The following is a 12,219-nucleotide window of genomic DNA, read 5'->3' as shown; positions in this document are numbered from 1 at the left end:
CACCTCCAATCCATGTCCACACACAATGGCATGTGTGTTCTTTTTAAAAATAATTATATTGTTACATGCATTATCTCCTAATAAAGCTAAAATTAACTGCTGAAACCTTAAGCATATTTGCATAAACGCAAAATAGTTCCTCCAGTTCAGTTCAGTCACTCAGTCATGTCCGACTCTTTGCGACCCCATGAATCACAGCACGCCAGGCCTCCCTGTCCATCACCAACTCCCGGAGTTCACCCAAACTCATGTCCATTGAGTCTGTGATGCCATCCAGCCATCTCTTCCTGTCGTCCCCTTCTCCTCCTGCCCCCAATCCCTCCCAGCATCAGGGTCTTTTCCAATGAGTCAACTCTTCGCATGAGGTGGCCAAAGTATTGGAGTTTCAGCTTCAACATCAGTCCTTCCAATGAACACCCAGGACTGATCTCCTTTAGAATGGACTGGTTGGATCTCCTTGCAGTCCCAGGGACTCTCAAGAGTCTTCTCCAACACCACAGTTCAAAAGCATCTGTTCTTCAGCGCTCAGCTTTCTTCACAGTCCAACTCTCACATCTATACATGACCACTGGAAAAACCATAGCCTTGACTAGACGGACCTTTGTTGGCAAAGTAATGTCTCTGCTTTTTAATATGCTGTCTAGGTTGGTCATGAGTGAAGTCGCTCAGTCGTGTCCGACTCTTTGCATGGATTGTAGCCTACCAGGGTCCTCTGTCCATGGGATTTTCCAGGCAGAATACTGAAGTGGGTTGCCATTTCCTTCTCCAGGAGATCTTCCCGACCCAGGGATTGAACCCGGGTCTCCCACATTGTAGGCAGATGCTCTACCATCTAAGCCACCAGGGAATGATCTCCTTGCAGTCCAAGTTGGTCATAATAGTTCCTCCAAATACTCATTAATTATTGCCCTATTGTGGTGGTTGTAACAAATTCTTTGATACTCTTTCCTTCAGGAGTTGTGACTTAATGCCCTTTCCTCCACTTGGACCATCATCTAGGCTCAGTAACCTGCCTGTAAGGAACAGAGTATGAGGGTGGGGGGACTTCTGTAAGTGGAGAAAGCTAGCAGATACCAACTTAAGCAAATGACCAAAGTTAATAGCACCAGAGGTAATGCCCCCTGATGGGCTTCCCAGATGGCTCAGTGGTAAAGAATATGCTGCCAGTGCTAGAGATGCAGGTTTGATCCCTGGGTCAAGGTCCCCTGGAGGAAGATGTGGCCACCCACTCTAGTATTCTTGCCTGGGAAATCCCATGGACAGAGAAGCCTGGCGGGGCTACAGTCCATGGGGCTGCAAAAGAGCTGGACATGACTTAGCAACTGAACATATACATGCCCCTGATATAATATACTGAGAAAGGGCCTAAGACACATAACCTTGGTCTAAGCATAAGAAAACATCAGATAATCCTAAACTGAGGGATTTCTACAGCATACCTCACAGATCAAAGAAGAATGAGACATGATGGGGAAATCTGAATGAAGTCTGTAATTCAGTAATAACATTATTACTAATGTTCATTTCTTAGTACTAATAAATGTGTCATGTTTATGTAACAGGTTAAAATTAGGAGGGGCTGATTAAAGGTTATATGGGAACTCTCTGTACCATCTTTGCCACTTTACTGTAAACATAAAATTATTTCAAAAGTAAAAGTAAAAAACTGATGCAAAGGACTTCCCTGGTGGTCCAATGGTTAAGAATCTGCCTGCCAATGCAGGGGACAGGGGTTTAATCCCTAGTCCAGGAAGATTCCACATGCTGTGGGGCAACTAAGCTGTGTGTCACAACTACTGAGCCCAAGCGCTTCTGAAGCCTGCAAGCTCAAAAGCCCGTGCTCCGCAACAAGAGAAGCTACTGCAAAGAGAAGCCCCCGCACCACAACTAGAGAGAAGCCCCCACTCACCACAACTAGAGAAAAAGCTCTTGTAAAGCAAAGACCCAGCACAAACAAAAATAAAATAATGAATAAAATTTAAATAAAAAACTGAAGCAAATATAGCAAATCAAAAAAATGTATCATGTTTTTCATCCTACCTCTCAGTGGCCTCCCACAGCATTTAACAGTAAAACTCAAACTTGTTACCATGACCTATAAATATCTACATGGTAAGAAGCTAAGTCCTAGCTTACCTCCCTGGCTTTATCTCATTCAGCTCTGCATTATATATGAGACTCAGCAACCAGGTTCTTTCCTGCTTTTTGGGTCTTGATCTCTGACCTTTTTCATCTAAGGATCTCCCTCCTACTCTTCATATGGCTGGTTCTTTCTTATTCTTCAGCTCTGATACCATCTCCTGGCATTTGATCTTAATTACCACTTCCTCTAACTTCTCACTCTATAGAACATTATTACTAATGATCTTTTCTATTTCTTATTTATTGTTTCACTAAACATTAGGTCTACCTTCTCCATTACTGTATCCCCAATGCTTATAAGAATAACCTACAAGAAGACACCCAAATATTTGACAAATATGTATGCTGATGTTATCATTCTTTGAAGTCTCATAATCTCACCTCCTCCAATCCTTATTTGAAAATCACTGATCTAGAACATATAAATTGCATCTAATTAAAATGAAAAGACTTTATTATACAATTTATAAGAAACATGATAAAGAAACAGGTACCATCACGCCCTGCAGGTCAAAGCACAAAATGGTACAAACCTAAGGAGAGTAATTTGACAAAAACTAAAAAAGTACCAAGGTATTTACTCTCTGACCAAGCAATCAAATTTATAGTAACTTATTCTATAGAAATGTGTAGATATACCTCTATACATCTGAAAGTATGTATGTACAAAGTCATTCACTATACACTGCTTGTAGTAGTAAAACACTGGGAACAAACCATGAACCCATCAATAGGGACCTAGTCAAGGATACTGGGGTATATACATGCAATGGAAAACAATGCATCTTGGAAACTAACGAGGAGACTCCAAGCACTGATAACTGAAAGCTGGACAAAACATATTAACATAAAAAGCAAAAAGCAGAATATATTATTGTCTGCTAACTTTCACATAAGACTGTGAGAAGAAAAAGTATATACTTTTAATTACTAGTATCTGCCTAAAAGAAACTCTAAAGGAAGTTATCAGAAAATAATAAAAGCCATTATCTGCGGAAAAAATAAAGGGGTATATGTGGTAGTGTCAAGAAGAGAGTAAGATAAAAAGGATTTGAATGTTTTCATTTATATTTAGCTTTAAAAACATCAAAGCATTATGAAAAAATGCACAAGTATTAAGCTACTAAAAATTACATGATAAGCAACAGGTTTAATTTCTTGTTTTCTTCCTATCATTATTCCATACATGCACAATATTATAATCATAAAATACTTTGTTCAGCTTTCCTCACTTAACATTATTTATTACACAATTTTATAAGTTTGTATATGAATATGTAATACCTTTTCTCCTGGAGATAGAAAATTATATATCTGTTATTAGAGTATAAAATCTTTGTATAATTTTCAAATTTAGATTTACACAGGAAATCCAACAATCTTATCACTGAAATTCTGGGGGCCGGGTATGTTATGGAATTTCAGATTTTTCAGACTTTAGAAGAGTAATAAGGTGCATAAATGGAACACTATACTATCCAATGGGTTCTGAGGCAGTGTCCAAAATGAAACAGTATGCTCAATGCTCAACAAAAATGAAGCAGTGATGTATAAGTACTCAAACCAAGTGGGATAAATAACAATGATAATGCTAATATTAAAAACAGTATCCCGGACTTCCCCAGTGGTATGGTGGATGAGAATCTGTCTGCCAATGCAGGGAACACGGGTTCAGTCCCTGGTTCTGAAAGATTCCACACGCCATAGCAAATAGGACTGTGTACCACACCTACTGAAGCGTGAGTGCCAAGATCCTGTGCTCCCCACCAACAGGAGCCACCACAATGAGAAGCCCGCACACTGCAACCAAGAGTGGCCCCCGCTCGCTGCAACTAGACAAAGTCCACATGCAGCAACAAAAACCCAGCGCAGCCAAAAAAAAAAAAAAATTAAAAACAAGCGAAAACAGTATCCTGCTTTACATCAATGAAAAACAGCATGAGCTTTAATAATTACTTATCAACAAACCACAAGCTATAATAATCACATAAAATGAAATGAAAAGTATCAGATTTATATAACTGAAAGACTAGCTCTCTTGAAAAAGTTCAGTTTACTGCTGAATTGTTTCAATATGACAAATTAAATATTTAACACTTAATCAGAATGTGCCAGATGCTAGGGTGACAATTAACATTGGTCATGCTGGAAATCTGCAAAAGGCATTTAAAAAATTTGAATAAACCAATATACACCTTAAACACAGGGGAGATCTCAGAATCAGCATCTGTATATACTTTACAGAGGTATTAATGAAAAGTTAAAGTTAAATAAGATCTCGTATCAGTTCTCAGAATTCTGAATGTGGGCCCATTACTTACACAAATTCAAAGCAAACAATTATTTTCATCGGCAAACTCCCCAAATATTTATTTCCAAATAACACTTTACTTTGATTAAAAGGTACTAAGGTATTTGGGGTACAATATCAAATCCAGCAACAATGTTATCAACATGTTTAAAGGAAAACATATCAATAATAAAATACTAAATTTAGTTCTTTATTAAAAATAAGTCAGGACAGACACTGCAAAATAAAAAACTGAAAAAGATATTAGTATAATAAATCAAATTGATGTAATCTCATGTTACATCACCTTATTTTTAAATTAGCCTAGGGAATTTCCTGGCAGTCCAATGGTTAGGACTCGGTGCTTTCTCTGCCATGGCTTAGGTTCAATCCCAAGTCCAAGAATTAAGATCCCACAAGACAGAAAAAAAAAGCACACTTAGTTACATACTTCAGGAGGGACTACTCTTACATTAGTACAAATTTCAGTACTGCCTACAGATTTCTGTCAGAGTAAACTGTAACAGTCATGCATATTTATTAGGATGTAATTTCATCTCTGGATTTCAGTGACACTGATAAACCACTCAAGCTTCACTTTTGGTTTTTAATGACACTAGAACAAGTTGATGGAATTACAGCTTTATATCTGCCATTGAAAGTCTTATTTCTTATCATAGAATAGTAAGGCTGGAATCTTTAAAGGGCATTATTCCTACTCTCTCACCATGGAAAGATGAATGTCTAGTTTTTTTTTTTAAATCTCATAAACAAAACCAAACTTGCCCTCGTAATTCATTCTAATGTTCACCACAGTCATCTCTTTAGTTATTTCTCACACACACACACGCACACACACACACAACCCCTCTCCTTCTACCTCATTTCCCAACTTCGCCTTCTCTCTAATCATTGCTGTATTATAAATTTATTTAAGGAAAAAAAATACTTGCATTCAAAAACTTTTCCATGCTTTATGAATCCAAACACTCCATAAAAAATTTAATTGATTAAAATAATAACTTGAAATGCGTACAATTTTGCCAACCCTTGGGTACACACACAGCTCTTTTATTCTCTATCCAGAAAATATATATCAATATTGACAGCTCACTAATAAGGTGCCAATCAAAGCAGAGTAGACCCAACTTCTCTAAATTACCTATCTTTCTGGTTGAGACATTAAAAGTTTCAGTTTTAAAGGGCTACAGGTCAACAGAGATACCAACCCTCAATCACTTGGTTAACTTAATTTCCTAACCATGTGGTTGAAAATGAAGTTTCCAGCCTGAAATTTACCCAGAGCATGATGAGGTAACCTGGCCCAAAAGCAACTGCCAAACTAAGTTCAGGAAAAGTAGGAAATAAGACTAGCTTCTTTTAGTTTTATGATAATGTACTCAGTGATGAGATAAAAACAAAAACAAAAAAACATTATTATATTGACTAAAACATAAACTTGCTAGTTGATATATTTACCTTGCACTCAATCTCTGCTTGTTTGCGCTTTGCTTCACTCAATTGGGTAAGCAATCCTTTGTTCTGTGCAGAAAGATATTGCACCTTCTCCTGTAGATTGATCACCTCTTGCTCTGCTCTTCGAAGATGATTACTATTGATCTGGTTCTAAGAATTAAAAATATAAATACAGAATACAGATAAAAATATAAATATCAGAATACAGATAAAAAACTGGTGGCTCAGAAGGTAAAGAATCTGCCTGAAATGCAGGAGACCAGGGTTCAATCCCTGGGTTGGGAAGATCCCCTGGAGATGGGAATGGGAACCCACTTCAGTATTCTTGCCTGAAAAATTCCATGGACAGAGGAACCTGGCAGGCTACAGTCCATAGGGTGGCAAAGAGTTGGACATGACTATCACAAAACTTATAAATTTCTACGTGTGTATATTATGTCTCAGCAATATTTTCAATGTTATTGTTAGTTATAGGTCTATTTTATTCAACAAATAGTTAAATACTTAAATTATAAAACTGCTTTAAAAATCAAAAGAATGCATAAGGTTCACATTAGAAACTTTCATTAAAGATCCATTTACCATTCATACAATAAATATCTTTTAACTATAAGGATGTTTATATAGAACTTATAGGTATTAATTTCTGAAATAGGCAATATGGTATAAACAGATAGATACAGAGATATGATGTATTTAATAACTCCCCTTTCCAGTTCACAAAAGAAAGCACAGATCGCTGAAAAGATACCACTGAAAAGATACTTACTGAACTGCAAACTTTTTGATGTCACAAACTGTGTCATGTTAACTACATTCCTACAATGTATAGCACAGTCTGTTTTTATGGCTTATGGACTAGCTTTGAATTCTGGATTACCATTTGGTAATTAAACAAACTAATTAATGTCTAATTTCTATTTCCTCATTTGAAAAACGTACCCAGGGCTTCACAGGTGACTCAGTGGTAAAGAATCTCCTGCAATGTAGGAGACTTGGGATGGATCCTTAAGTTGGGAAGATTTTCTGGAGAAGAAAATGGCAACTCACTCCAGTATTCTTGTCTGGGAAATCCCATAGGCAGAGAAGCCAGACAGGCTACAGCCCATGGGGTTTCAAAACAGCTGGACAAGACTTAGTGACTACACAACAATAATCCTTTTTTTTTTTTTTTTAAAGAAAACCATATGCAAAATACTATCTATTTCTCATTTAATTGTCTTTACAATTACTTCATGAACTGTAGCCCCCTACGCTCCTCTGTCCCTGGGATTCTCCAGGCAAGAATACTGGAGCGGGTTGCCATTCCCCTCTCCAGGAGATCTTCCTGACACAGGGATTGAATCCAGGTCTCTTGGATTACAGGCAGATTCTTTACTGTCTGAGCCACCAGGGAAGCCCTTTTAGTTTCTGGGATACAGCAAAGTGATTCAATTATATATATATATACACATATATATGTGTATATATATATATTTTCCCCCCCGCCCCCGTTCTAAATACTTTTCCATTATGGTTTATTATAGGATATTGAATATAGTTCCCTTTACTATACAATAGGACCTTAACATTACAGATAGTGAATTCACTGACATGAAGTAGTTTTCATATTCAGGCTTGACTCAGCTTGATTCTCTCAATTCTAAATTACTCTATTAGGGTCCTGAAACAGTAGGCATTTTCATAACCAAACACAGGCAAAAATCTGGCTCCTCATTTAACAATTCCTCAATCTTGGTGAAGTTATCTAATTCTATCAAGTTTTAGTATACTGATAGGAGTGGAGATATTACTGCTTGACTTTTAAGGCTGTGTTGTGAGAATTACATGAGAAAAGCTTATGAAAGTAGTTCTCTCCTAATGCCTGAAATAGAAGACATTTAACAAATACTCGGTTATTACTATTACTATTCTATCTCATTCTATGAAAATGATCCTGCCTCCAGTTTTCATTTTAAAATCTGTATCACCTGATAGATTTAAGCTCAAACACTTTCTACCACTTCCAGGTTTCTTTATTTTCACTATTCATCTTCCTGACCCACAGAAGTAATGCCTCCTTCCTATGACCATCCTCTACTCTCTTCTTCTCACTTTCAATCAATGAACACTGTCTGTCTACAAAGTTAAGAGTGAACTTCTTAACCATATTCAAAATGTTCCACAACCTCTTTTTACTGTGTTATCTCTATCTTATCTATCTTATCTCTGTCTATCTCTGTCTTATCATTAAAACAAATAACTATACTTCAGAGGGACACCCCTTCAACATACACTCCAAAACTCCTCTCTGTACCCCTAAATACCATTCCATGCTCCAAAATTACAAAATACTCACACAAATAATTAAAACCCAAGAATTGACTATGAGTGAGAAATGGCAGACAAAAAATATGCTAGATTCTTAAGAACTCTAGATAAAAATCACATAAGGATTTTATACAAAATAGTTTACATATTTACATATTAAACATAAAAAGAAGCATAAAGAACTAGTCACTGTCAAAATATCAGCAAATTTGAAAGATAACCAAATATAATTTCCAAAATTAACAGACACTGATAATAAATTCAATTAAAGGGTTAAATAGGAGATTAAACATAATGAGGGCTTCCCCAGTAGCTCAGTTAGTAAAGAATCTGTCTGCAATGCAGGAGACCTGGGTTCGATCCCCGGGTTGGGAAGATCCCCTGGATAAGAGCATGGGAACCCACTCCAGTATTCTTGCCTGGAGAATTCCATGGACTGAGAAGCCTGGCAGGCTACAGCCCCTGGGGTCATAAAGAGTTGGACTTCGCTGGTAGCTCAGCTTGTAAAGAATCCACCTGCAATGCAGGAGACCCTGGTTTGACTCCGGAGTCATGAAGATCCCCTGGGGAAGGGAAGGGTACCCACTCCAGTATTCTTGGGCTTCCCTGGTGTTTCAGACAGTAAAGAATCTGCCTGCAATGTGGGAGACCTGGGTTCGATCCCTAGATTGGGAAGATCCCCTGGAGGAGGGCATGGTAACACTCTCCAGTATTCTTGCCTGGAGAATTCCCATGAGCAGAGAAGCCTGGCAGGCTACAGTCCATGGGGTCGGAAAAAGTCAGATAAAACTAAGCATCTAAGAACTAGACACAATGAGGAAAAAATTAGTGTCCCAGAAGATGTCAAGAGATAGAAAAAAGAATAAAGGGGTATAAAATATACTTTACAGGTGGTGCCCTCCCCCCAAAAAAGTGAGCTGTGATGGCTTAAGAAGATGATAATTGTTGTAAAAATTGAGAATTTTTACAACAAAAATCATGTATGCATCTATACCCTAGGAAGTACAATTAGTCCCAAATACTATTTGGGATAAATATAAATAAATCCTTATCAAAATATATTATATCAAAACTTATAGAATGCTAAAGTAAAGCAGAGGCAAATCAAGGGAAAAACAGTATCTGTGAAGGTGGAAAGTGAAATATCCAGCAGACATCTCAACAGGAAAAATTGGTAGTGTTAAAAAAAAAAAAATTCATCCTATAAAAGTATACTCAGTTAACTATCACAGAGGAAAGTACATTTATTTTAAGAAAGTGAGAAAGTTTACAACTCATGATTGAAACTGGGAGGAAACTGTTAAATAAAAGTAAGAATAAAGAGCAAAAAAATAGCATGCAGGTAGACAAAACCACAGGCTTCCCTTGTGGCTCAGCTGGTAAAGAATCTGCCTGCAATGCAGGAGACCTGGGTTCGATCCCCGGGTTGGGAAGATCCCCTGGAGAAGGCAAAGGCTACACACTCCAGTATTCTGGCATGGAGACTCCATGGACTATACAGTCCATGGGGTCTTAAAGAGTTGGACACGAGTAAGCGACTTTCATTTTCACTTTTCAGACAAAACCACAGGAATATTGACTCCATAAGACAATAATGTCTAGAAATTTGGAGGTAAAAAAATAATAGGAATTTGGAGGTACAATAATAGTAAGATATAAGACTAGAAGATGCAAGAGCACATGGGAGTTCTTCTAAGGACCTAATACAGTTTGGAAAAAACCAGAGATAATTAGTAACTTTAGACTTTGTTCCGTCAGGGAAGCATTTTTTTTCCCAGGTAACAAACACTAGTAGAAAAGAAAAGGAATTATAAAAGTCAAATTAATACGGGAATACCAGACCACCTTACCTGCCTCATGAGAAATCTGTATGCAGGTCAAGAAGCAACACTTAGAACTGGACATTGAACAACAGACTGGTTCCAAATTGGGCAAGGAGCGCATCAAGGCTGCATACTGTCACCCTGCTTATTTAACTTATATGCAGAGTATCTCATGTGAAATGCTGGGCTGAATGAAGCACAAGCTGGAATCAAGATTGCTGGGAGAAATATCAATAACCTCAGATATGCAGATAACACCACCCTTATAGCAGAAAGCAAAGAGGAACTCAAGAGCCTCTTTATGAAAGTGAGAGAGGAAAGTGAAAAGGCTGGCTTAAAACTCAACATTCAGAAAATGAAGATCATGGGATCCAGTCCCATCACTCATGGCAAATAGATAGGGAAACAATGGAAACAGTAAGAGACTTCATTTTTTTGGACTCCAAAATAACTGCAGATGGTGACTGCAGCCATGAAATTAAAAGACGCTTGCTCCTTGGAAGAAAAGCTATGACAAACCTAGACAGCGTATTAAAAAGCAGAGACACTTTGCTAACAAAGGTCTGTCTATGGTTTTTCCAGTAGTCATGTATGGATGTTAGAGTTGGAACCATTAAGAAAGCTGAGTGCTGAAGAACTGATGCTTTTGAACTGTGGTGTTGGGGAAGACTCTTGAGAGTCCCTTGGGCTGCAAGCAGATCCAACCAGTCAATCTCAAAGGAAATCAGTCCTGAATATTCATTGGAAGGACTGATGCTAAAGCTGAAACTCCAATACTTTGGTCACTTGATGCAAAGAACTGTTTCATTGGAAAAGACCCTGATGCTGGGAAAGATTGAAGGCTGGAGGAGAAGGGGACGACAGAGGATGAAGTGGCTGGATTGCATCATCAATTCGATGGAAATGAGTTTGAGCAAGCTTTGGGAGTTGGTGATGGACAGGGAAGCCTGGGTGTGCTGCAGTCTATAGGGCCGCAAAGAGTTGGACATGATTGAGCGACTGAGCTGAATAAAAGGAAAAAGAAAAACAAACCCAATAAAAAGCGAGAAAGGAGGAAAAAACGGAAAAAAAAGAAGAGAGAGAGTATAAAATAAAATAACTTCAAACACATCATAATAAAGACTTTTGATTTCTGATTGAGGATGTAGAGAGTCAGAAAGAACACTGGTTTTCAATTAAAAAAAAATAAGGGCAGCCAAACTCTAAGTTCATGACTACTGTTGAACACACTGAGAGGTCACAGGATAACTAACCAGCCCCAAATCTAAGAAGGGACATGGCAGATGCTGCTAGAAGCCATTAAGAATAATTCAGCTAGAATAAATATCAAACTGGTGGAGCATAAGTATGGGCTGGTTAGAAAGTGTGGAGCCTGTGGGGACAAAACAGTTCACAAACTCTTGTACATTTTTCTTCAACAGAACAGACCGAAAAGATGGATGAGAGTCTTGAGAAAGAGATCTCCATAGTACAGGCCTCAGGGAGGGGGAAAGGGCACTAATCCTTGCTTATCTCCTCTAGGGAACCAAAGGTTAATTTGCTTGGAGCAGGACAACAAACACTGCTGTCCCTTGGGCACTGGGAAAACAAGTGCATCTGGGGAAGGGGCTGGACTATAGCTTGGGAATAGGGTTCCTGATGGTTCAGATGGCAAAGAATCTGCCTGCAATGTAGGAGACCTGGGTTTGATCCCTGGGTTGGGACAATCCCCTGGAGAAGGGCATAACAACCCACTCCAGTATTCTTGCCTAAAGAATTCCATGGACAGAGGAGCCTGGTAGGCTACAGTTCACGGGGTTGCAAAGAGTCAGACACGACTGAGCGACTAACACACACAGGACCCGAGCACGGAGGCCAGATGCCCCAGATACAGGAACACACTAATGCAGCGAAAGACTGTGGCTTTCTCAGAACAACAGGGCAGGCGTGTTCCCTGCTCTTCCAGTTTCTTGTGGAACAAAAGTAACAGTGGGACACTGCTGGGGACTGACAACTCCTCAAGTGCTGTGCAAAGGGCAGACCTAAAGATAGTGAGAAAACCCTCTGGCAAACCAGCCCCTAACCTAAAAATAAGACATTGCTAGAGGAATTTGAAGCCTGTGGTGCAATGAGGGTAACCACAGAAACAACAAACCTCAAACCTGCCCAACTCCTGACTGTATTAACTCAAACCCCCCA

At 38.5% G+C, this 12,219-nt stretch overlaps 1 protein-coding gene across 12 annotated transcripts in view; it reads right to left on the bottom strand.

The window, feature by feature from the left end:
- The window catches only part of EVI5 (ecotropic viral integration site 5), a 239,151-nt gene that overhangs the window by 71,460 nt on the left and 155,472 nt on the right, over positions 1-12,219 (bottom strand). For all 12 annotated transcript variants that reach the window (XM_061411190.1, XM_061411185.1, XM_061411186.1 and 9 more), the window contains one exon: positions 5,912-6,058. In XM_061411190.1, coding sequence (XP_061267174.1) covers positions 5,912-6,058 — 147 coding nt within the window. The remainder of the gene's footprint in view (positions 1-5,911; positions 6,059-12,219) is intronic.

Source organism: Bos javanicus, chromosome 3, assembly GCF_032452875.1.
Source record: "Bos javanicus breed banteng chromosome 3, ARS-OSU_banteng_1.0, whole genome shotgun sequence".
Taxonomy (NCBI): Eukaryota; Metazoa; Chordata; class Mammalia; order Artiodactyla; family Bovidae; genus Bos; species Bos javanicus.
Note: the sequence above shows the minus strand (reverse complement) of the source record. Positions and strands in the feature narration are given on the sequence as shown.